This window comes from Sus scrofa, chromosome 9 (genome assembly GCF_000003025.6).
Source record: "Sus scrofa isolate TJ Tabasco breed Duroc chromosome 9, Sscrofa11.1, whole genome shotgun sequence".
NCBI lineage: Eukaryota > Metazoa > Chordata > Mammalia > Artiodactyla > Suidae > Sus > Sus scrofa.
In genome coordinates this window covers 130,598,539-130,624,962 of record NC_010451.4, presented here as the reverse complement: position 1 = coordinate 130,624,962, position 26,424 = coordinate 130,598,539, and the positions used below count along the sequence as shown (strand labels likewise).

The 26,424-nt window shown below is 39.2% G+C and overlaps 2 protein-coding genes across 18 annotated transcripts in view; one reads left to right on the top strand and one right to left on the bottom strand.

The window, feature by feature from the left end:
* NSL1 (NSL1, MIS12 kinetochore complex component) overlaps positions 1-25,062 on the bottom strand; it is a 69,035-nt gene extending 43,973 nt beyond the window's left edge. The window contains exons 1-3 of the mRNA XM_021063971.1: positions 25,015-25,062; positions 3,200-3,221; positions 2,374-2,837 (exon numbers count right to left, since the gene is read on the bottom strand). Coding sequence (XP_020919630.1) covers positions 2,374-2,837; positions 3,200-3,221; positions 25,015-25,062 — 534 coding nt within the window. The remainder of the gene's footprint in view (positions 1-2,373; positions 2,838-3,199; positions 3,222-25,014) is intronic.
* TATDN3 (TatD DNase domain containing 3) overlaps positions 2,579-26,424 on the top strand; it is a 42,787-nt gene continuing 18,941 nt past the window's right edge. For 4 of the 17 annotated variants that reach the window (XR_002336028.1, XR_002336026.1, XR_002336027.1 and 1 more), the window contains exons 1-10: positions 2,579-2,719; positions 4,619-4,651; positions 5,557-5,630; positions 5,848-5,932; positions 8,406-8,468; positions 9,635-9,744; positions 9,903-9,961; positions 11,585-11,697; positions 14,550-14,630; positions 16,546-16,993. Coding sequence is in view for 10 of the 17 variants with exons in the window: in XM_013979957.2 (XP_013835411.1) it covers positions 2,609-2,719; positions 4,619-4,651; positions 5,557-5,630; positions 5,848-5,932; positions 8,406-8,468; positions 9,635-9,744; positions 9,903-9,961; positions 11,585-11,697; positions 14,550-14,630; positions 16,546-16,689 (873 nt within the window). In the remaining 7 variants the exon portion in view is untranslated. Of the gene's footprint in view, positions 2,815-4,618; positions 4,652-5,556; positions 5,631-5,847; positions 5,933-8,405; positions 8,469-9,634; positions 9,745-9,902; positions 9,962-11,584; positions 11,698-14,549; positions 14,631-16,545; positions 17,349-18,686; positions 20,845-26,424 lie in introns of those variants that run through there. The other 13 variants (XR_002336030.1, XR_002336031.1, XM_013979960.2 and 10 more) reach the window with 13 other exon arrangements.

The following is a 26,424-nucleotide window of genomic DNA, read 5'->3' as shown; positions in this document are numbered from 1 at the left end:
AGAATACTGTCATAAACAAATTTGCTTCTTAAATGAAGGAAAAAAAGCTAACAACAAATCTGGGTTCAGGTGAATCTCAAGGATATAAATAACACATATGTTCCTGAATGAGTGTCATTGTTAACAAGAGAGAAAATACACATGCTTAAAATTAAATTCCACTTTACAAAGGACTGTATTTTTTGAGGTGTACCCTGAAGTATGTAGGTAGGGATGAAATGACATGAGATGTGAGATTTGCTTTAAAATCAAAAGTGTAAAGTATTTTTGATAACTTAAATTTGGTGATGAATATATGGGTGTTCACTGCGCTAGTCTATTTTTTGTAAGGTTAAAAATGTTCATAATAAAAAAATAAAGAACTAAAGGAATTAAAATTTAAAAAAATAAAGAACTAAAGGAATTCGGTGGTACCATCAAAATTTTAATTGCATATTCCATATAACCTAACAATTTCACTTCTATCAGTGTATGCTAAAGGGTTATTCTCATAAAAATATAAAAAGGATAAGCTTAGAATATTTATTTCAGCGCTGTTTGAAATTATGGAATACTGAGGCAGAGGGAACACTCTAAATTCAAGATTAGGAGAATAAACATAACAATATATCCATATCATACAATACTTAAAAGAATAAAATATATCTCTACCATAACACTGTCACATAATAGTCAAATAAATATTTGATTTAAAAATAAAACAGGCTGCTAACAATACAACATCACACCATTAATGTAAAAAACTAACGAACAAAAAATTTAAAAAAAAAGAGAGAGAGAGACAGATGTAAAGCCAAAAAACACAAGGACTATGCCCTCCAAAACAGTAAGTTACTTCCAGGATGCAAGAGGGATAGGGGATAGAAATTCAAAGACTTTTGCTTTATGCTATTTTTTCATAATGACAATATATTTTGTACATTAAATATAATTAAAAATAAGCTTAAATCAAATAACTGCTAATTATAAGTACATATTCTACACTTTTAAAACTTTAAAATAAAATCTTTACTTGATATATAGGCTTTGAAGAATTACCCAAGGATATAAATTATCTTTGTAATATTCATTGCACAATTGTATCAATATTATTTAAGAATGTGTTACTATACCATGTGGTTTTAGAGAAATATGTCTACATAATTAAAACCTCCACTTTCATCTGCTCTCGATTAAAATAAAACGCAAGTGAACTCCCTTGGCAGTTTGTCTCCACACTTTTTATCTTCTAATTCACTTTATCATCCATTAAAGGTATAAAAGGTTAAGCCAAGTTCCTCTTTTTCTGAAAGGTAATTAATCATATTTTCTAAGTACCTTAGCACTTCCTAGAAAGGGGTAAATTCTAAGATCATTACACAACAAAACAGTCTTCTCCCAAAAAACTACTAAAAACGTCCTCAGATAAGTCTCTTTTCTTCCCTTACTTGCAAAGAGGGAAAGATACAACAGCCACTGTATACAATACTGGGTTAGAGAATCATAATCCAGGGAGTGTTCCGTCCTTCTTCCACTGAACCTTAATTTTGTTTGCATTATGGTCATTTACACACAAAAAGGTACTACATTATAAGCATTTTAACTTTTTTTTCCTGCATAAAAGTAGACTGTGTGCTTCCTTTCAACAAGCAGCAATCCCCCAATTTGTTGTCTTTCCCCAAAACACTTTTTTCAGGGCTTTGCAGAATATTTGAGAAAGGAAGGAGAAATGTATTATAAGGGCCAGTGTGTGATCTTGGTGAAGTTTATAATCAAGACAGCTTCCTTATCTACTTTAGACTTACAGGGAAATTATTTTCACTCTCTTTTCAAGATGTTCTAAAACAAGCAAAAGGAAAGACCAAAAGCTGGTGATTGACTGACTTTCAGAATTACCCTTCCCTGGAGAATTTCTCAGTCTCTGTCTGCACTCCAATAGCGAAGCAACTAAACACTGCCTGTCTGTTGAGGCCTTAAAATATGGCTAGTCAGGAAGGAGATGAGCTGTTAAGATCCCAGATTTGAAAAGCTTCGTATGAACAAAAGAATGTAAAATATCTTGTTCATTTTTTAACTATTACAAGTTAAAAGTCTATCTTGGATATATTAGGTTAAATAAATATTATTAAAATTAATTTCACCTATTTTTTTCTTTCTTTTAATTTCAAATTACATACGTGGCTCGCCTTGTATTTTTCTGCGGGACAGCACTAGCCCAAGTAACTAACAAGTAACTAACAATACTCAGCGGCCTCTCAGCATCTGTTTCGCTCCCCCGCGTTTCTCCTGGTGCTTCTATCCAAAGGTGGGGCACCGTTAACTCGGCCTGACCGTTTCTGCCTGGGGTGTGGAAAAACGGAGTGATAAGACAAGAGACGGCTAAGAGGCCCGTACCCACTGCGCATCTCGCAGCACGGGCTCGCGAATCTCCTCTGGCAGCGCGTCCCCGAGTTTTTGCACGAAGCTGCCGCACAGTTCTAGCATTTCCATCACCGCCCGCTTCGAGGTGCAGCGCACCCGGAAGTCTTTTCGGGAAGCGGCAGGGACCAACGTCCTCTCGTCGGTCCTGGCCACTCTCTCCACGTCCCGCAGAGGAGAAGGAGCCCTCTCCATGTTTCCAGCTTGAACTATGGGCGGGAACTCTGAGGGCGGAAGTGCGGGTTTCCAGGGAGGAAGGAGCACGCGTCCGGCCGGAAACTCGTTCCGCCCGGGCAGCAGCGTTCCGGCTGAGGCCCCGCGGGCGAGTCGAGGGAGTCCTTGGCTGCGGTGATGGGGTCGGTGGGCGTAGGGCTGGTGGACTGTCACTGTCACCTCTCCGCCCCGGATTTTGACCACGTATGTGAGGGCGAGGTTTGGCCCTTGGGAGCGGGGAGGACCCCGTTCTTTCTCTTCGGGTTATCCCCCAGTCTTTCCAGGCCCCTATCTATGGTCCCATGCGATTTGCTCCTTAACTCTGTATTTAATCTCAGTCACACCGATTTTTCTTTCTTACCCTAAAAAGCCATAATCTCTTCTTGGCACCGATTTGCTGTTTCGGGCCACTGGAGTCCTTCCTACCTACCCAGCCTTTGCCCAGCTGTTTAACCTCTCAGCTCCTGGCCGAGAACCCAGTTTCCACAGGACGCATGCTCGCTGCGATACCCTATGTGCTCCAGTTCTAGTGGCAAAAGGAGCAAACAAAAACCAACACACACACATACGTAATTTCAAAGTGTTTTACCCGCCACTTTGGAAACAAGAGGCTGAGAAACGAGAAAAAGATCAGAGTCGCTTTTAGGGGGAAAGCTTCTCAAGAGGGGACAGTGACGTTGGGGCTGGAAAGACTAAGCGGTGTGTGCATGGTGGTGAGGAAAGCAGGCAGGTTGCAGGTTTCTAGACTGGACAGAATTTGGCGCAGTCAAGCTACTGAAAGACTGGGTGGGGCCTGATGAGCTAGACAGAGAGAAGCGAGCATAAAACAAGACTGAAGAGGTTTGCAGGGGATAGGTGAGGTAGGAGTTCGAATTTCATTAGAAGCGCAATAGGGATCCAGTAAAGGGAGTCGTTTATTGGTTTGTTTTTTAAAGAGAGTAACGAGACCTGATACCGTTTGAAAAACCACTTTGCTGAAAGGTCTCGTGTGTCGCAGCTGGAGGCACAATCCGCGACGGCAGCCTGGGTTCCATCCCTGGCCGGGGAACTTCCATATGCTGGGGGTGCGGCCAAAAAACAAAAACAAAACAAACAAAAAAACTGCTTTTCTGATGTGTGGCAAATAGATAAAGGAGAGCAAGAGTGGAAGGTGGAAGACCAGTTTGGAGGCTTTTGCAGTATTTAGACAAAAGATGATGGTGGTTCCAGGGGAAGTTGAGAAAAGCAGATGAGATGGATTCAAGGTATACTTTAAAGGTAGAATCTTTCCTACGTGCTGAGAGGAATTGGATGTGGAGAGGGAGGGGAAAGGAGAACTTGAGGATACTGAAGAGAGATGGTGGGGCTGTTTACTGAGATGGGGAAAACTGAGGTTTGAAGAAAGAATAGTTTTTTGGGGGGAGGGAAAATAGTTAGATTTAGTACTTGCTGAAGCCTAATATCCATCCCAATGAAGATGTCATAGAGTCATTTTAAACTGAATCTTGGGTTCAGGAGAAAATGATAGACTGGAGATAAAAACTGGGGACTCATTAGCATAATGAGCATTGTAATGAGAGCACTTCTGGTGAGTACAGAGAGAGAAGCATAGAGTCCTGAATTTAGAGGAGAGAGAGCCAGTCAAGGAGACTGAAGAGTAGCAGCCAGCTGGAGAGGAGTAATTCTAGAAGCCAAGAGTGGAAAATATTTCAAGAAGGAAGGAAAGGACAAGAAGGAAGGAAAGGACAAGTGAGGAGTTTCTAATGCTGCTGAGGGATAGGGTAGGAAGACAGAGAAAAGTCGTTTTATTTGACAATAACAGTTTCTCTTTTGGTGGAATGGGAACAGAAGTCAGATTTTACTGAGAGAGTAAATGGAATATGGGTCAGCGTAGGCTCTTCATATTCCATCACCCTCTTCCTTGCCATCATTGTCAATCTTTATGGTGCCTCAGCTCCACTGATATACACAGCCAAAGAAGAGTTACTTATTCATCTAAAATGACTGTGATTACTTATGCTTATTTTAGGATCTGGATGATGTGTTGGAGAAAGCCAAGAAAGTAAGCCAATATCTATAACTGCCTTTTTTTTTTCCTACTAATTTTGATCTAAAACACCTTGAAATTTAGATATACTGTGTTGATGTTGCTTCAAAAATAAGTTAATAATAAGCAACATTTATTAAGTATTTACCATGTGCGAAGCACTGAGCTAAGCCTGTGCTATACATCATCTCATTTAATGTTTTACAGCTACCTTCTGAGGAACCTACTATTTTATAACTAACCATTACCCATTTTATATCCTTTAATAACTAAGGCCTACAGATTAACTTGTCCAAAGACACATGACTAATAAAGTGGTGTAGACAAGACAGTCTGAATCCAAAGCATGTTCCCACAGCCACCATGCTTACCAGCAGTATGCAACAGGTTGTTCCATCCATCGATTCATAAATTAACATTATTCTGGAGACCTAAGAGAAATTATTAGAGTTTTCTGAAACATTTTGATTTGTTTGGGAAAAATATTAATTTTTGGAAATGTTAATGAAATTCGTTATAACTAGCATTTTGTGGTCTTCGTTGAATGTGACTGTCAGAAATGGTGCCATTTTCATATACAATCATCTTTCACTACAGTAGCTTAACCAGGAGTATGGGGTTTGGGGTTATACCAGACTAATGATCTTGGGCAAGTTATTTGACCCCATCCCAGACTCTGTCTTTTGACTCATACAATGGATTACAGCAGTGCCTATGTCATAGGAGTATGTAGTTTAAATGGGGTAATATTTATAGTCCCTGAAACATAGTAACTACTCAGTGATAGCCATTATGATTATATTGCTGAAATGTGAGTGTGCAAGGATAACTAAAAGCACAGAAAACTTTAAATTTTTATTTAATTATATTGGATGTATATTGTTCGAGACTCTTAACTATTCTATTCACTTTTGTTTCAGGCCAGTGTTATGGCTCTTGTGGTGGTTGCTGAACATTCAGGAGAATTTGAAAAGATTATGCAGCTTTCAGAAAGGTGCTACTTCTCTTTAAGATATGTAAAGAGTTGCCAATAAGGATGCAGTTATGATGTCATATTTATAATATCAAGGATCATCCATTTTTTTAAAGAGAATGAGAAGAAAAAAGTCATATTAAACTAACCCTAAAAAAGTCTTTCCTACTTGTTCTTCAGAGTAACATGGTCTTCTAGTCTAATATTCCTGCTTTGTTAATTCACTCTACATTCTTAGGTATAATGGATTTGTCCTGCCATGCTTGGGTATTCACCCTGTTCAGGGAGTTTCATCAGAAGACCAAAGAAGTGTCACATTAAAGGTAACAGTTTTATAAAATGAGAACCATGGCTGTGGTGCTATTGCAATAGTCTGTGTGAGACATGATGGTGGATTGGATCAGAGTGATAGCAGTGGATGAAGAAAAGTGAATGGATTTGGTATATTTTTGGCATGAATGTAGAAATGATAGGACTGTCTAGCTTAAAAAACTAATTCAAATACCAGCAATATACAGGTAATTCTAGATTCTGATAGGAACTCATCAGATCTCAAGACAGTCCTCTAGAAAAGACAAGGGTTAAACAGTTTTAGTCTTAATATGCTTGTAGCCCATACCATAGTTTTTTCTCATACTGATTAGATCATAAGCTCCTAATTTGTGGTTCAAAGTTAGATATGAAATAAGTATTCAGTAAATTACCTTGGTTTTTAAAATGAAAATTTCCTAGCATCACACAAATCTTTCAGCATATTCTTGAATTAATTCATTCAATAAATATCATTACCACGCAGGGTTTAGGCCCCTGGGATACCTGGGGAATCGCAATTCACTGGCCACAGTCTACTGCCCCCTGCAGGCAAGGCATGTGCTCTCCAGTTGGCTCCCGTCCCTAGTAACCCACTTCTCACATTTCTGTTACATGGCTGATCCCTGTTCTAAAGGTTTCTTTAATAAAAAATCAATTCTAATTATTTTAAATCATTCAGAATAAATTTCCCTTTGCCTTTCTTTCTTCCTGCCGTTCCTTCTCTCTCCTTTCTTCATCCATCAGCATAGTGGAAACATCAGGGGCTTTATAGTCAGAGAGACTTGGCCTACTGGTTTCTGCAGTCTGTGGCACTTAACTTTGCCAAATCTCAACTTCCTCATAGTAGATCATGAATAATTATTTACTAGTAATATTCACAGTCATAAGATACAGAATATTTTAAACCCCCCCAGTAGAACCATTAGCTGTCAAGGAAGTTGAGACCTTATGGAGGAAGTAGGAATAACACTGAAATCAGAAATAGACCTATGAATGTCCTTACAAATATTTTACATTTATTAAAATCAAATGATAAAAATCACACAAATGCATTTGTACATATTAAATCAGTGATATGAATTAATAGTTTCCATTTACTCTCTTTGACTTGCCAGAAATTTCCAAATTATTCCATGGAGAATTGAAACAGCCTCATTGTAAATTTATTTTGTTTCTCCTTGTAGATGATACATATTCCAAAAAGCATTTTTTTTCCTATATCTGGTCTTCATCCAAATGTGCAACTTCTTTCTGACTTAGGATTTTCTAAATGTCAACCATTTCCTGGGTAATCTCTCCAACTTCTCTGGTCCTTCTGAGGTCCCCGAGACACAGAGTAGTTAGGACGTTTGATGAGGAAAATCTTTGCCTGACATTTTGACCCACTCAGCCGTTGTCAGGCAGTCCTCTGATATCTAGGGATATATACTTTTAGCTCCTCATAGCAGTATTAATTCTTCCTCACTGAGTCTCCTGGAATGTCTAAGGTCTGATTTGCCCTCCCTCATCTTTTCTCTCTCTTGAGGCATAATTATAAAATCTCCTGTCCCCTTGCCATCTGTTTTACCTCCCTTTTCTTAATTCTCCCTTGTCCTGATTAGCCTCAGTCAAAGTACCTTGAATTTATATATTCTGAGACTAAAATCCTCAAGGTGGTTTTCCATTTGAGAAGTAAATTTTCCATTTAGTTGTTTTTCCCTTGCCTGAGAAGGGAAGCCTCACAGGGGGAATTCTCTTTAAGTGGATATATAATGTCATGGAAACTAACAATACACAGTTACTTCAGTAGTTGACAAATAAGCATATATGTGATATTTAGTATTTATATTGTTGAAAATTTAGGACAAAAATAGGCCAAGATGGACTATAAAGACAAGACAAATCAGTGAAAATAGTGCAAAGGATGTATGAGACTTTCACTATTAGAAACTCACAGGAGTTTCCTGGTGGTCTTAGCAGGTTAAGGATCTGGTGTTGTCACCGCCATGGTGCATGTTCAATCCCTGGCCCAGGAACTTCCACATACTAAGGGAAAGGAAAAAAAACCCCAAACCCCATAAACCACTAGGACCCTAAGAGAAGAAGGTAACAGTGCACTCCCCCAAATTCATTCACCATCACCATTTGGTGAATTTCTTCTCTCTCATTCAGCTATTTCCAAAAGTCCAAAATCTAGATCAGTTCTCCTAAATGCCAGAAACTCCTCTTAAACAAAAGGAAGTATATTTAAGTAGGAATTAAAAAAAAAATCAGGTTCTTGTAACCTGAATACATGTGGGATGTTTCTACCCAGATTTCTAGATAGAAGTACTCACCATTATAGGATTACTATTCCCAGTTCCTCAACTGGTTAAAGATATTGAATGTACATAAAGGACCCAGTATAGCATAGTGCCTGGCATATAATAGTTGTTTATTTAAAAAAAAAAAATCCTATACAGTTCCCTTCTTCTATTTTAATAAATTTACTTTTTTTTCTCCCAGGATTTGGATATAGCTTTGCCCATTATCGAGAATTATAAGGATCAATTGTTGGCAATTGGAGAGGTAAATACTCACTAGCTGATCCAATGAGTTCTAATCCAGACTTTCATGTGATATATGAAAATAATCCTTAATTCAGTATTGGTAATTATAACAGACTTGGATAAGTATGTTCACCCTGTTCAGCTGGATAACAGTTTGTCAGGACTTCCTCAATAAGCAAAAGTCCTTAGGAATAAAACAATAGAAAGCCTCACCATGTACTTATGTTAATGGAAGAAAACAACTTTATTAACTTTTCAAAATACTTTGCTCTTCTTTTTCTTTTGCTTAAATAGGGTCATCTCTCTGGTTAGTTAAAATAGTATATACAAGAATGCTTTAAATAGGTTAGAGTTTATAATTAAAGATCTTTTTTTATTAAATAATTTATAATTGTGAAATATTTTATCACTCGGTAATTCTTCCTCTAATTAAAGATAAAAAAAGATAAGAACAATACTTACACTCAGAATGAGGTTATAGCAATGCATGCCAAAATGGTATCAAGAGAAGCAGTCACTTATAATCTTCACTGTCCAATGGGGTGACCACATGCAGCTGTTGAGCACTTGAAATGTCACCCACAGGGAGATGTGCTCTCAGGATAAAATGCACAGAGGATTTCGAAATCTCAGTACCTCAAAAAAAAAAAAGAATGTAAAATAACTGAATAATTTTTTATATTGATTATGTGTTGAAATAATAACATGACTATATAATAATGATGATAATATTTTAGATAGAGGGAATTAAAGTATGTTATTAGAATTAATTTCACCTATTTCTTTTTAGGGCCACACCCATGGCATATGGAGGTTCCCAGGCTAGGGGTCCAATCAGAGCTGTAGCCACCGGCCTACGCCAGAGCCATAGCATTATAGGATCCAGGCCACGTCTGTGTCCTACCACATAGCTCACAACAACGCTGGATCTTTAACCCACTGAGCAAGGCCAGGGATCAAACCCATGTCCTTGTGGATGCTAATCTGGTTCGTAAACCACTGAGCCATGACGAGAACTCCAAGTTTCACCTATTTCTTGATAGTGTTTTTAATGTGACTGCTGGATACTGTAAAGTTGTGTGTATGGCTCCCATTATATTTCTCTTGGACAGTACTACTCCATAGTATGTCTTCTGGGGTTCATTAAACCATAAACATGTAATCTGTTTTATTTTTCTGTTATAGGTTGGACTAGATTTCTCCCCCAGAATTGCTGGCACTGATGAACAGAAGGAAGAGCAAAGACAAGTCCTAATCAGACAGGTCCAATTGGCCAGAAGACTCAATTTGCCTTTGTAGGTTAATCATCTTTCTATATTAATAGTGATGGAGAAAATTAAATAGTGGTGCTTCTGAAATGAAGCTTTACTTTTCTTTTTCTCTGAATTAGTTTAATAGAACAGAAGTAATGCTTTCATACTAAATGCTTAAAAGGAACTTTTTTGTTGTTAAACAGAAACATTCACTCACGCTCAGCTGGAAGACCCACCATCAGCCTCTTACGGGAGCAAGGTATTTGGGTTCCTGAGAACAATGTGCCTAATGTTTAAATTTGACGATTTCAGTCCATATTCTCAGAGAACAAGCCGTGTTTTATTTGATTTCTTAAAGGGAAGGGAATAAGTCTCGGGTAGAGATGGAAATAAACTAACATGGTTTTATAATTCCGGCTCCTGTTTACAAGGTTTTCAGTGAGATGATATTTATCCAGCCATGAAAAAGCAAATGAAAGATTGGGTCAAGTAATTTATATGTCTTAACTTAAAAATTAGCAGCTCAGAGTTCCCGTCGTGGCACAGTGGTTAACGAATCCAACTAGGAACCATGAGGTTTCGGTTCGATCCCTGGCCTTGCTCACTGGGGTAAGGATCCGGTGTTGCCATGAGCTGTGGTGTAGGTTGCAGACACGGCTCGGATCCCGCATTGCTGTGGCTCTGGTGTAGGCCAGTGGCTACAGCTCCAATTCGACCCCTAGCCTGGGAAACTCCATATGCCGCGGGAGCGGCCCAAGAAATGGCAAAAAGACCAAAAAAAAAAAAAAATTAGCAGCTCCAATATTTTAATCAGCTTAACCAGCTGATAACTGAGAGAGAGGAAAAAGCAGAGCGACGAAAGGTGATCACCTTGGGTTACTGTTTTACACGTTTTATGGCTGCTGCTTCAGAAAATGGCATTATGCATTTTGTGACCATCATACATATGATGCTCTGTCATCTTCACCAGTTGCTCCTAAAGAAAAAATACTTCTTACAGGATTACTTCTCAAACTTTTACAAACGCCATCCACAGTAACAAGTATACTTTATTTTGAAACTCAATATATACACGTATAAACTGTTTTTGGTACTAAGACTTTATTTTGAGACTCGTTGTATACACATACAGAAAACTGACAAAAGTTTAAGAAGCAGTCCATCTATATGTTTGTATATAAAGAAATATAAGTGTGTGTGCATGAGTGTATGCACACACAAATGTATAAGCACGCACTGGCCAGTCATGACCCACTAAATATTTTATAACTGATTTATAGTTGTAACCTACCAAATGTCACAGCTACCATTTGAAAAAACAGCATCAGATAGTGAAGTAAATAATTTCCTGCAACTAGAAAGCACTGTCTTTCTCAGTGATGAATACTGAATCCTTCTGGAATCACTGAGAGCATGATTTTTTATGCAGGCTGAGTAGCCATCCTATAAAAACTGGAAGTGGTTTTGTGAAGCCAACTCTGCCTGTTGAACTTGTGAGTCATTTAGCTCCCCATTTCTTCTTCCACTAGCATTCTTGTTAAGGACAATTTGCTTAAAAACCCACTGTGAACAATAAATTGACAGCTCACAAACTTTTATAAAAGGTTTGATGGTATAGGATGCTTAAGTAATGGTTTAAAAATTTGTATTTCAATTTTATTTATCTTGAAGATTAAAAATTTACTATATTTTTAATCTATTGTTTGAACACTACATTTATCTACCCTTTCAAAGTCATAGGGCCCAGCATTTACCTAAAATCTGTTACTTATCTTTATGTCATAGGGCTCAGCATTTACTTAAAATCTGTTACTCAGTGTGATTGGTGGGAAACCACTAAGGAAATAAACTGCAACTCTGGTTTATCTTTAATTTTTGCGAGGTGCCGACAAAGTGCTGCTGCATGCGTTTGATGGTCGGCCGTCTGTAGCCATGGAAGGTGTAAGAGCTGGGTACTTCTTCTCAATTCCTCCTTCTATCATAAGAAGTGGACAGGTAAATTCTTTCATTAAACTTCATTTTATACTTTGTGAAATACTCTTTAAAATACGAACTTTTATTTCATACTTGTGATACTATTCTGGTTTTACTACAAATATGAATCCTAGGTCCCTACCTCATATTTATATGAAAAGCAAATGATACTTGGATTAAAATGGATCAAAGACCTCAAGGAAAAAGCTAAAATTCTTTGCATTTTGATCAAAATCTTTGTGACCTTGGATTAGGCAGTGGTTTATTAGATATAACACTAAAAGCACAAGCAACCAAAGAAAAAAATACGTAAATTGGTTATCATAAAAATTTTAAACTTCCACAATAAAAAAAAAATTTGAAAAAAAATTTTTGAACTTTTATGCTTCAAAAATAACTATCAAGAAAGTGAAAAGAGGAGTTCCTGTTGTTGCTCAGTGGAAACGAATCTGACTAGTATCCATGAGGATTCGGGTTCAATCCCTGGCCTGACTCAATGTTTCAGGGATCTGGCAGTTGCCATGAGTGAGGTATAGGTCGAATATGCGGCCTGGATCCTGTGTTGCTGTGGCTTTGGTATAGGCCGGCAGCTATGACTCCGATTCAATTCCCTAGCCTGGGATCTTCCATATGCCAGGGTGGAGCCCTGGTGGGTCAGCTGATTAAGGATCCAGTGTCATCACTGCCACAGTTCAGATCACTGCTATAGTAAGGGTTCTATCCCTGGCCTAGGAACTTCCTCATGCCACATGCATGGCCAAAAAAAAAAAAAAAAAAGCAAAAAATTTAAATAGATTTTTCTCTGAAAATGCTCTGGAATTAAACAGAGTTTAATGCTCTGGAATTAACCAGTGGTGATGGTTGTACAACCTTGTGAATATAGTAAACACAGCCGAATTGTATGTATACTTTTAAGGGGTGACTATTATGCTGTATAAATTATATCAATGAACAATGCAACAAAAACTAATTTAGGGTATTGACCTTATTTCACCATTTTGAAGACACTTGTTTTTTCATATTTTATTTCTGTGACATTGATTTTTATTTTTTAATTTTTTTGTCTTTTTGTCTTTTCTAGGGCCGCACCCGAGGCATAAGGAGGTTCCCAGGCTAGGGGTCTAATCAGAGCTGTAGCCGCCAGCCTATGCCAGAGACACAGCAATGCGGGATCCAAGCCGCATCTGCAACCTACACCACAGGTCACGGCAACACTGGATCCTTAACGCACTGAATGAGGCCAGGGATCAAACCCGCAACCTCATGGTTACTAGTTGGATTCGTTAACCACTGAGCCACGACAGGAACTCCAGCACTAACTACTTCTTATACTTGTAATTTACAAATTTTGATATATGCTGTATTTTCATTTTCAGTTCAAAATATTGTATGATTTACCTTGTGACTTCCTCTTTGACCATATCAATTATTTTTAAATATGTTGTTTAATTTCTAAATATTATTTATATAAACTTTCCTATCTTTTTGCTCCTCATTTCTGCTTTAATTCTATTTAAGTCTAAAATTGTATATTGTATGATTTTAATTCTTCTAAATTAGTTGAGATTTAATGGTCCAGAATATGGTCTTTCGTGGTGAAAAGAGCATGCATACTTGAAAGAGTGTGTATTCTGCTATTGTTGGGTGAAGTGTCCTAGAAATATCAATTAGGTCAAGTTAATTGATAATCCAAGATTATTTTTATTTTTCCAACTTTTATCATTTGTGGAGAAATTTCCTATATAGTGGTAATCTTTAGCTGTGTTATTATTTCTTTTCCAAAACTAAAATGCTAATTTTTTTCTAATTTTAAAGATAATATTTGTACATTATAGAAAATTGAAACACTTCAGAAAAGACCAAATTTCAAGGCAACTCGAATCCTACCACTCAGAGACAGTCATTGTTAACATTGATTCAGATAAAATTAAGATACCTGGAGTTCCCATTGTGGCTCAGTGGGTAACAAATCTTACTAGTATCCATGAGGATGCAGGTTCTATCCCTGGCCTCGCTCAGTGGGTTAAGGATCCAGCGTTGCCTTGAGCTGTGGTGTAAATTGCAGACATGGCTTGGATCCTGAGTTGCTGTGGCTCTGATTTCACCCCTAGCCTGGGAACTTCCATGTGCCATGAGTGCAGTCCTAAGAAGCAAGATAAATAGGTAAATAAATAAATAATAAAAATAAAACTATGGTAGCAACAAGAGAGTTATATTTTCAGTATAACATTCGTTGAGTTCATTGTAGTCCCTGTAATCCAGACAGAAAATCATAAACAGGAAAATAAAACCGTCTACCACCCAATCTAAAATTGTAAATGTGCATATGCACTTCAGATTTATAAACATAAAACCTTGAATGACCTAAAATGAACAGTAGAAAGAAACACTAATGTGGTATTGGTGGAGAAACAGAAGTCCTTTCCTTCTGTGATCAGATATTCAGCTTTCTTGCTGGATATTCCTCATATTTTGCAATACTACTTTTTGGGCTTCTGGAGGCTTTGGATAATTTTTGGCAGAGTGTTTCTGTTTAAGTCTGTTAATAGTGGAATGATGAGAACATAGTGAACATTTATTAATTGAAGATTAAAACATAAATTGTAGGTTCTTGCAAAGGAGAATGCATTGGCATGTGGGTTTAATGCTCCTTTTTATTTCTTTTTTTTTTTTTTTTTTTTTTTTTCCTGAACCCATGGCATGTGGAAGTTCCCAGGCTAGGAATTGAACCCACGCTACAGCAGCGGCCCATGCCACTTCAGTGACAACACCAGACCCTTAATCTGCTGTGCCACAAGGAAAATCCTAATGCACCTTTTTAAAATCTTTATTTTTCATGTTTTCAAACTCATACCTTTCTCTTTTTTTCTAAGAAGCAGAAACTTGTGAAACAGTTGCCTTTAACTTCAATTTGCTTAGAAACAGATTCACCTGCACTTGGACCAGAAAAACAGGTAAATTATTTTTAAATTTCTACATTATTTAGATTGTGTCTTTTATTTGAACTATTTTTGGCTTAAACTGTGTTTCTCATTATAGTCTAAATACAGTGTAATCCTATACATATGTATTTTTTATGTCTGCACCTGCAGCATATGGAAGTTCCTGGGCTAGGGATTGAGTCCAAGCTGCAGTACAACCTACACCACAGCTGTGGCAAAACCAGATCCTTTAACCCACTGTGTTGAGCCAGGGATCAAACCTGCATCTCCGTAGCTACCCCAGCCTCTGGAGTCAGATTCTTAACCCACTGTGCCATAGCAGGAACTCCCAATGTAATCCTATTTTAATGCTAGGTTGAGAGATTATATTAACTTAATTTCATGTCTTTTCTAAATATAGCTGTTATGCTACAAAGAATATTATTTGATATGGGTTGTGTCCTAATTTATGTAAAAATGAGAGCCAGACCAGTGTAGTAAAAAAACTCAGTGTCTAGAGTCAGGAAGACCTGGATTCAAATTCCGCCTCTTCTATCCACTAGCTGTATGACTTTGGGTAAATTACTTAATCTCTCTGAAACTGTTTATTTATAAAATGCAGGCAAAATAATAATAAGATAGTTGGAAGTATTACAGTGAAGATTAAATGAAATAACGTATATGAAAGTACCTGGCAGTGTCTAGTATATAGTAGATACTCAATAGATGTTAATTTTTCTTCTTTTAATTAGCATGTTAAAATGGGGCTCAGTTTATTTTGTACAAGTACTATACCAATATGATATAGTCATAGATTTAGTTATTTGATTTTTGCTATACGTTTTGTTATTGTAGATAAAGAATACAGATAGTCATTTTAAATATTGCCGCTATTATAAATTACAACTTTCTGAATGGAAGCCGCAGCTTCTGCTTCCTTTTCTTTAGACCGTGCCTATTGCAGTCCCCTCCCAGTGTGCTTACTCAGTGCCCTCGATGGCTCATCTCTTCTGTGTTGCCGTGCCTCCTAGATTGAGAGGATGGCACCCAAAAGTCAGAGGTCTGGGAGCAGTAATGATGTAGTTGGTAATAAACTATAATTATTTGTGATTACAGTGTGAACTTTGCTAATTAACATCCAATTAGTGACTTATTTTCATCAATCAGCTTTTATATAGAAGACAGATAAATGAGAAAATAGATCATAACCACAGTTGTGTTTTTTTTGTTGCTTGAGTATGGAACAGAATGGTACAGAACTGCATTCCTCATTAGTGTGCAATAGGAGGAAAGGACCTAGAATTTTCTCCCTAAAGAGCAATGAATTTCAAATGCTGTTATAAGTCAGTTTTATATTTGTATTTAGATGATTTGATAAAAATTTTAAGTTTCTAGTGTAGTACCTTGCACATAATAGGTACTCAAAAATATTTATTGAATACATGAGTTTTTAAACTGCATATGCTTTCTGTTAGGTAAAATGTATTTGTTCTAGGAAATTAGAAAATGTAGAAAATCATAAACAGGAAAGCAGACCATCTACCACTGAAAAGTTACCAGTATAATAGAGTGCTTAAAAGCATCAACTCTGATGTCAGACTGCTCAGGTCAAAACCTCAACGGGGCTACTTATTAGAATCCCTTCTTATTGATAATAAAGCAATGCTAATAATAACAGCACCTATCTCATACAATCATTTTGAGGATTAAATGAGAAATTCCATGAAAAGCTTAGAGCAAAACCTTGTCTACAGCAAGTAATAAATAAATGCAAATTCTCTCTCTCTCTCTTTTTTTTTTTCTTTTGTCTTTTTGTCTTTGTAGGGCTTCACCCACAACATATGGAGGTTCCCAGGCTAGGGGTCCAATCAGAACTGTATCTACAGTTTCCAAGGACTGCTTCCTCAGAGTATTACATTTGGTTTAGTGTCTGCTTTGTCTGTTTCAGGTACGGAATGAACCCCACAACATTTCCATTGCAGCAGAATATATTGCCCAGGTAAAAGGAATCTCAGTGGAGGAAGTTATAGAAGTGACAACTCAGAATGCATTGAAGCTGTTTCCCAAGCTTCGGCACCTGCTCCAGAAATAGCTTCAAAACAAAATCAACTGCAGAGGGCAGTGTTCAAGAAAAAGAAATATGCTGATGAAGAGTCTGAACTGAAGAAGCCATTGTATCAAGGCATAGAAGATTATAATTTTAGAGAAATATTTCTCTTAGAAGTAAAACTGGGCTTAGATCCTGAAACCTGGGTTCTAAATCTGCTTTGCACTTCTTTCAATGACTGGAGTCCTGGCAGGAGACTGGGAAACACTGCTGCTGCCGACTTGGCCCTGTTCGATAGAACCATTGTATGAACTGAAACCATTTCTTCTGGCACGGGTGGCTCCCACAGGTAAGAAATAAATGCTAGTATGATGACATAGAGCAGGCTAAAGTTTGCTCCTTTACCACCTGTTTGACTTCTCACAGGATTTACCCAGTGAAAGGAGAGCGATTAGTTTCTTACCCTCATCAGAAATCTTCTCTTTTTGGGGTTTGCAAAATTGAACTTTTAGTACTTTGAACTATTTCTTGTAAGAGAAAAGTGTACAAGGTTTTTATATTGATCTTATATTTTGATTTATGAAGCCAGTGATTTGTACAATCACCATGAAATACCAAGCCCTACAGTGGGTTTTAAGTTCCAGTCTTAATTTTGGCGCATGTTTAAACTGTAAATGTTATTAAAAATGTATCTGACCTTTTTGCATGTGGTAATATTTAATATTTTTAAGTTTTAAAAATCACAGTGTGAAAAGAGTCCTGTGGATGGTGGTGATAGTAGCACAACAACATGAATGTACTTAATGCCACTAAACTATATCCTTAAAAAAAATTGGGTTTTTGTTTTTGTTTTTGGCTTTTTACGACTGTACCTGTGACATATGGAAATATGGAAGTTCCCAGGCTAGGGGTCAAATCAGAGCTACAGCCGCCAGCCTACACCACAGCTACAGCAATGCAGGATCCAAGCCGTCTCTGCAACCTACAGCACAGCTCACAGCAATGCCGGATCGGATCCTTAACCCACTGAGCAAAGCCAGGGATCAAACCTACATCTTCATGGATACCAGTCAGATTCATTACCACTGAGCCATGATGGGAATTCATACCCTTAAAAATTATTGAGGGAGTTCCCTGGTGGCTCAGTGGGTAAAGGATCTGGTGTTGTCACTGCTGTGGCTTGGCTGCAATCCCTGGCCCAGGAACTTCCACATGCCATGGGTGCAGCCCCCCCCAAAATTATTGAGATGGTAAATTTTATGTTATGCATACTTAAAATTTTTTTAATCTTTTATGTAGTTTACAAGGTATTGTGATCCGTACCAAAACCTGAGTATTTAATTTTGTTAAGTTATATAAGCAGCAAATACTGAAAAAGGTCCCTGTCAGACAAAAAAAAGCTGACTTTCTAGAAAGCAAAGTGATCTTACATAATCTTCAGTATTGTGAAATGAATTCACATAGAGAGGAATCAAAACTAATTCTAGAGCAGATTGTCTAAATCAAGCTAGACTATCTAAAAAGCAGAATCAAATGCTTTGTGAGGTACTTAACCATTCGTCAGCATCATGACAGATGAAATGCCTACATTTAATGAGAGGTTATATTAAAACTAGATTTCTGAGCTCTCTTTCAGCTCTATATTTCTTTTACTTATTTCCTACCTCCTGCTCACATTCTCTTTGTCAAACTCACCTTTAAATCCTTTGAGATCCAACTTAATGACTTCACTCTATACCTCACCGCAGCTGGACATGATCCTTGCCCTCTAAATTTTGTAGACGTTTTCTTCATGTATTCATCAGTTTCCTTCATTTATTACACAAATAGTTACTGAGCACCTCCAGTAGGTTTCCCACTAGTCAAGGTCCATAGGCTACAAAGAGGAATAAGATGTGGGTCTTGCCTCCAGTTCACAGTTTAAAAAAGGATATAGATCAGTGGACAAATTTCAAAGCAATGTGAGAAGTACTATAATAAAGGAAGAATAAAGTCCTGTGAAACCAGTCTGATGGCATTGAAAACGTACTCCTTTCTCCTAGGGTTACTTTGTATATGTTCTTCACCTCTAGAGATTGCAGATCTTTTCAAGACATACTACTTTTTTTGTTTTTGCATCTTTTTGTTTTTTTGGCACCTGGGCCAGGGGTCGAAGCTGCACCACAGCAGTGACCCAAAGCGCTGCAGTGACAGTGCTGCTCTTTAACCTTCTGCACCACAAGAGAATACCTGTTTTTGCATCTTCTGCATGTCCTGAAACAAGGTTTGCAATGTCACGTGTTCTCACATATCTTTTAAATAAGTGGATAAAGTTCTCTCTCAGAGGAGTGGCCAAGGTGGCAGAGTAGACCCTTCGCTCACCTCCTCTCAGAGGCACACAAAATTATAGCTATTTCCAGAGCAACTCTTGATGAGAAAGACCAGAAGATCAGCAGAAATTATCTTCTACAACTAAAGCTATAAAAAAGGAGCAACAATGAGACAGGTAGGAAGGGCAGAGACATGATATAGTCAAGACCCATTCCCTCTGGTGGGTGACTCACAAACGGGAAGGAAATTACAATTGCAGAGGCTCTGCCCAAGGAGGAAGGGGTCGGAACCCCATATCGAGCTCCCAAGGCCCAGAGGTCCTACACCAAGAAGACAAGCCCCCAGAATGTTTGGCTCTGAAGGTCAGGAGGGCTAATTTTCTGGAGGCCCAGAGGGCTGTGGGAAATAGAGACTCCACTCTTAAGGGTGCACTCAAAATCTCACACACTCCAGACCAGAAAGGAGCCTGGGTCTCACCCACCTGCTGATCATGGAGAGCCTCCCAGAGAGGCAGGAGGCAACCGGAGCTCACTCTGGGGATATAGTCACTGGCAGCAGCACATGTTGGAGAGCTTCGTCCACCACCTAGCCACTGGTACTGGCAAGGGCCAATGTGGAATCCTCCCTCAAAATTAGCACTGGGACCTGGCCCTGCCCACCAGCCTTCAGCACCAGTACTGGGGCACCTCAGCCCAAAGAACTAGTTGGTGGGGAGGCACAGCCCCACCCACCAGCAGATCTGCTGTTTTAAGACCCATTGAGCCAGTAGCCACCCTGGGATCCAGGCCGGCCCACCCGTGTACCGGCACTAGGCCCTACCCCAGCCCCGTCCACTAGCAGGCCATCTCTTCAACTCTGGGGTCCATCCCCCACCCGCGGGCCCTACAGCCAGAGATTCTGGGGCAGAGCTTCACCGGCCAGTGGGCCGGCACTAGCCCCGGGATCCAGCCCCACCCATTAGTAGGCTGACACATGCTCAGAGATACCTTGGACCCCACAGGCAGCTGCACCAAGATCTAGCTCCACTCATCAGCATACCAGCCCCACAGCCATCCATCCAGAACCTGGCTTCACCTACCAATGGGCCAGCAGTAACCATGGAACCCCCAGGACTCTGCAGCCAGCACCTTGTGACCTAGTCCTGCTAACCAATGCCTGGCAGCCTCTGATTAAGGCAGGGCATGGCAGCCCATCAGACCAGGAACCAGCCATGCCTACCTGACCTCCCACAGTACTCAGCCTGCCACGAAGAAGGATCCACACAGCCCAGAAAAAAGTTCAAGGTAATGAGTGTAACAGTGTTCAAAGTACTCAAGAGAAGACTGGATGAACAGAATGAAAAGTTAGACATTTTAAACAAAGAGAAAATATAAGAATCAAACAGATGAAGGATAGTACAATTGAAATGAAAAATGTACTAGAAGGAATCAACAGATTAAATGATGTGGAGGAATGAATCAGCAAGCTGGAAAACAGTGGAAATCACTATTGCTGAACAGAAAAAAAATAAATAGGGATAATTTAAGAGACCTCTGGGAGAACATCAAGCATACTAACATTCACATGGTAGGGTCCCAGAAGGAGAAAAGAGAAAGGAGCAAAGATCATGTTTGAAGAAATAATAGCTAGAAAATTCCTAACCTGAGAAAGGAAACAGATATCCCGGGCTAGGAATCAGAGAGAATCCCAAACAGGATCAACCCAAAGCAGGCCACATCAAGACACGTAATTAAAATGACAAAAATTGAAGAAAGAATATTAAAAGCAGCAAGGAAAAAAACCTATAAGTGACCTTCTAAAAGGGAGATCCCATAAAAAATATATATTCTTTTTCTCGTATTATGTATGATTGTGTTTTCATTGTCCTTTGTCTCAAGGTATTTTTTATTTCCTCTTTGATTTCATCGTTGTTGCTTTTTTTTTTTTTTTTTTTTGGCTACGCCCATGGCTTATGAAAGTTCCCAGGCCAGGGATCTGACCCACACTGCAGCAACAGCCCAAGGCATTGCAGTGACAATGCTGATCCTTAACCCACTGTCCCACAAAGGAACTCCAACCCCCTGATTTTTTTTTTTTTTTTTTTTTAGGAGCATGTTATATAGTCTCTATGCAATCTTTTTTTTTTTTTTTTTCCTTGTTTTTCTTTCTGTGGTTGATTTCTAGCTTCATGTTGTTGTGGTCAGAAAAGATACTTGAAATTATTTATGTCCTCTTCAATTTGTTGAGCCTTTTTTTATATGACCTACTATCTGGTCTATCCTAGAGTACATTCCATGTGCACTTGAAAAGAGTGTGTATCCTTAGGTTTTTTTCAGATGTAGTGTTCTGTAGATATCAGTTAACTCCAACTGATCTGTTGTGTCATGTCAGTCCTCTGTTGCCATATTGATTTTTCAGTCTGGATGATCTGCCCATTGATGCCAGTGGGATGTTAAACTCTCCTCTGTTATTGTATTAGTGTCCATTTCTCCCTTTATGTCTGTTAGTATTTGCTTTATATACTTAGATGCTCCTGTATTGGGTGCATATATGTTAACAAGTGTAATATCCTCTTCTTGTATCAATCTCTCTATCATTATATAATGATTTTCTTTGTCTTTATTTATGGCCTTTGTTTTAAAGCTTATTTTTGTCTGATATGAATGTTGCTCCTTCTGCTTTCTAGTTGTTTCTATTTGCATGAAATGTCTCTTTCCGTCCCCTCACTTTCAGGGTATGGGTCTTTTGCCTCAAGTGTGTCTTTTGTAGGCAGCATATTGCAAGTTCTTGCTTTTTCATCCAATGTGACACTTTTTCTTTTGAGAGCATTTAGTCCATTGACATTTAGAGTAATATTGATTCTTCTTTGTTCATTTCTTCTTTTTGTTTTTCCTTTTGTGGTTTGATGAGTTTCATTTGTAGTATGCGGTTCCTTGCTTTTTGTTTTTTGTGAATCTGTTGTATATTTTTAATTTGTGGTTACAATGGAGTTCAAGTATGTTGACCATAATAGTATTACTTGTTTTAAACTAATAGTCATTCAAGGGCAAACACATTCTGGAAGACCTACATTTTTATACTCCCCTGCCCCACATTTTGTGATTTGATGTTCTATTTTACATCTTCATGCGTATCCTTTTACTGTTTATTGTGGTTATAATCACTTTTATAATTTTTGGTTGTTTTTTAATCTATGTACTGGTTTATTTAAGTGAACTTCAACCCTTACTATATATTTGCCTTTCCTGTTACGCTTTTCCCTTTCCTGTAGAATCTTGCTTATTTTCAATTTAGAGAAAATCCTTCAATATTTCTTTTAGTATAAGTCCCAATGTCTCTAGGAAATAAAATCAAAAGTATTCTATCTGGAGTTCCCGTCGTGGCACAGTGGAAAAGAATCCGACTAGGAACCATGAGAATGTGGGTTTAATCCCCAGCCTTGTTCATTGGGTTAAGGATCCAGCTCAGATCTGACATTGCGGTGGCCATGGTGTAGGCCAGCGGCCACAGCTCCGATTCAACCCCTAGCCTGGGAACCTCCATATACCAGGGGTATGGCCCTAGAAAGACAAAAGACAAAAAAAAAATAATAAAAATAAAATAAAATAAAATACTGTAGATTAAGCAATATGGTATATGTTTGTGTGAGTTCATTTTCATCTGTATGCTAGGAAAGATTAGCTAATACATGAAACGTAAACTCCAAGGATAATCATTTAGGACAATTAGTGTACAAGAGACTGCTCGTAGAAAGCTCAACTATCACAAGTAACTTAGCAACCTCCCATTCAATTAATGTCTGGGGCTTTTACTAATTAACATACTGATTTTTCATTGGTGAAATGAGTGAGGCTCAGGTATTTGGATTAACTAAAATATATCCACTTTGCATGAGCTAGACACATTTTTAAATGGTAGAAAAAAATCAAGAGACTAATAATATTCATAATATATGAAAATTATATAAAATTCAGATTTCTGTGTGTGTAAAGTTCTATTGGGCCACAGTTATGTTCACTCATTTGCATATGTCTGCATTCATTCTACAAGGACAGAATTGAGCTGTAACAGAGACAACAGGGCTGTAAAGATTAAAATGCTCATCCTTTAGCCTTTTATAGAAAAAAAGATTGCTCACCCCTGGCCTATGCTTTTCAGAATGATGCCTGAGGCCTAGGATTCCTTCTAGTCCTGAATCCAGCCCTAAAAAGGATCCTGCCGCTTCATTTCTGAGAGACTCTCTCAATCCCAACTAGAACAGCGGTTCTCGTTCCTGGCTGCACATCAGAATTTTCAGGAGAGCATTTTAAAAATTGAATTGCCTAAGGCCCAGCCCAGATCATTTAATAAAGAATTATTGGAATCAGGGCCTCGGGAAAGGAATTTTCTAAAAGCTCACCAGCTGTTTCCAAGGTGCAGCCAGAGTTGAGAACTATGTGTTAAAAAATTGAGTGACTCGGGAGTTCCCGTCGTGGCTCAGTGGTTAACAAATCTGACTAGGAACCATGAGGTTGAGGGTTCAATCCCTGCCCTTGTTCGGTGGGTTAAGGATCTGGCGTTGCCGTGAGCTGTGGTGTAGGTTGCAGATGTGGCTCGGATCCCGCGTAGCTATGGCTGTGGTGTAGGCCGGTGGCTACAGCTCCAGTTAGACCCCTAGCCTGGGAACCTCCATATGCCACAGGAGCTGCCCAAGAAATGGCAAAAAGACAAAAAAAATAAAATTAAACTAAAAAAAAAAAAAATGGAGTGACTCATTCAAGAAAGGTATTTGTGGGTATGCCTTAAACTTCAGTGCTTCTTAAATTTGAATGTGTATGTTAGTCACCTGAGCATCCTGCTAAAAGATTCTATTTCATCAGATCTGGAATGAACCTAGGACTCTGTATTTAAAAAAAAAAAACTGATGCTGATGGTGCTGGTCCAGGGACCATACCTTGTGTAACAAGGCAAGAGGAAGGCCTTCACTGAGCTTATAGACCATATTCCGTGACTTTTATTTTTGTGTGCTTGGCACTTACCTGACAGAGTTCAGTCAGTGTTAGGTGTGGTAATCAACAAAAGCCTCTGAGATGATGTGCTAGTTGAGATGCTGAAGGGTGAGAAGCAGCCAGATCTGAGAATGGAGGAAGAGCCTCCCAGGCAGAGGGAGGAGCAGAGGTGATGGCCCTAAGGTGGGAGAGTCTCAGTTTTGAGGAACTGGATGGCCCATGTGACTGCAGGGTGACAGGAGTGATGTCTGTTCTGTCTCATTGATGGTAAAGAAAACATTCAGAAAGGCGACACCTCTTACACTGTCTGATACATCACTTTGAAACTGGTTCTTGAAACCGGAGGAAGTCTGTCACCCTGTCCTCCACGCAAGAGAGTCGAATCCCAGGACTAATTTTGGGCAAATCTAACTCTATTGTGATATCTGTGGTTCAGGTTTTTCTCTAGAACAGGCTCGCAGACTCGTGAATGAAGGAGAAGGGCCTAAAATAAGAGGGAAATTTTTTTTTTTTTTGCTTTTTAGGGCTGCACCCATGACATATGGAAGTTTCCAGGATAGGGGTCAAATTGGAGCTGCACCTATGCCACAGCCACAGCAATGTGGAATCCAAGCCGCATCTGTGACGTACACCACAGCTCATGGCAATGCCAGATTCCTAACCCACTGGAGAGAGGCCAGGAATCAAACCCACATCCTTATGGATACTAGTCGGATTCATTTCCGCTGTGCCACAGTAGGAGCTCCAAGAGGGTAATGATTTAAAAGAGTCTTTTCACTTAAACCTCCAAGAGAAACTTACTCAGATCCTCCAGGCTCTGCTCCTCCTCCGGCACTTTAAGTGGAGCCACTTCACCCACCCACCACACTGTAGAAAGGACAGGAAAGTGCAGGATTGGGCTTGTGTAGGTGACTGTCCTCACACCTGTCCACCCACACCTCTTCATTCCCTGGGTCCACTGTCCAGCTCTAGTATTGCCGCAGGCCATTTTTGTTTAGATGGCTGCTTGGCTTCTGGCTCTGCTTTGCCCCTCCCCCGGACACATCTGCAGTGCCAGGAAAGAGATGTAACCCCTTCCCCTGGCCACTGTCACCTGCAAAACCCTCTCCAGGAAATGGATGTTGGAAGCTTCAACAGCCATGGCGGGGTCTCTTCTGGAGTACTGGGGGGGAGGGGCACAGGACACCTTCCTGCCCGGCCTTAGTGACCTTGACCTGGGAGCTCACCTGCAGACCACCCTCGAGAGAGCCAGAGCGGAAAAACGGAGGAAAGTTATGTGAGTGTGGTCTCTGCCTCTGCCTCTCTCTCTCCGGATGTCTTATTGTTCACATTTAATGCCTTTTCCATCTTGACTAAGCACTTACACACCATGGCCACAACTCTTGAAGTTTTAGGTGTGGTGGCAAAATGAGCACAAGTTTCTTTTTCCTTCTTCACAATTTCACAGACAGAAGATTCATTCTGACTGTAGATCTTAGCAACCCCAGCAAATGATTTTCTTTCCTTTCCTTATTAAGTCGATAACTTTCACCTTTTCATTTAAAGGAAGCCCTTGTGCTTTGGGGCCATTATTAAGTAAAATAAGAGTTACATTATTAAGTAAAATAAGAGTTGGTCTGATGACCAAGTCAGCTACTGAGAAATTAATGGGCAGGATGTGCTGAACAAAGCAATGATTTACATCCCTGGCGGAAAAGAGCAGGACGGTGCAAGATTTCATCACGCTACTCAAAACAGTATGAATTTTAATACTTATGAATTAGTTATTTCTGGAATGTTCCTTTTAATATTTTCAAACCATGGCATGTAACTGAAACCATGGATGGAAGGCAGAGGGAATATTGGTAAAGTTAATTTAAAATTAGCAAGGAGAATAGAATAAGGGGAAGTGTGTGACAGAATAAGGAAGAAAACCACAAGTAGTCCCATAAAACCAGAGTGTGTCAGGGAGGAGGTAAGGGGATTGTAAAGAAATGAGGTTAGGGAGTTCCCGTCGTGGCGCAGTGGTTAACGAATCCGACTAGGAACCATGAGGTTGCGGGTTCGGTCCCTGCCCCTGCTCAGTGGGTTAACAATCCGGTGTTGCCGTGAGCTGTGGTGTAGGTTGCAGACCCGGCTCGGATCCCGCGTTGCTGTGGCTCTGGCGTAGGCCGGTGGCTACAGCTCCAATTCGACCCCTAGCCTGGGAACCTCCATATGCCGAGGGAGCGGCCCAAAGAAATAGCAAAAAAAAAGAAAAGAAAAAGAAATGAGGTTAGAACAATTGCGAAGTGTGTTATACATAACCAGACACTCATGTACTATGTGTTTATCTCCTGTGACTCAGCTTGGACTGAGCCAAGGACAGATTGATGCTGTATTTGTAGCCTCTATTCGAGCTGCTAGGTGTTGGGAGATCATTCTCCATACGTGTGTCCCTCACATTTCTGCAGTCTTGTGCCAGGAGCACTGACAGCTTTTGTTCCAGACTATCTCTGTAAGGGTATTTGTATTGCCAAGGGCC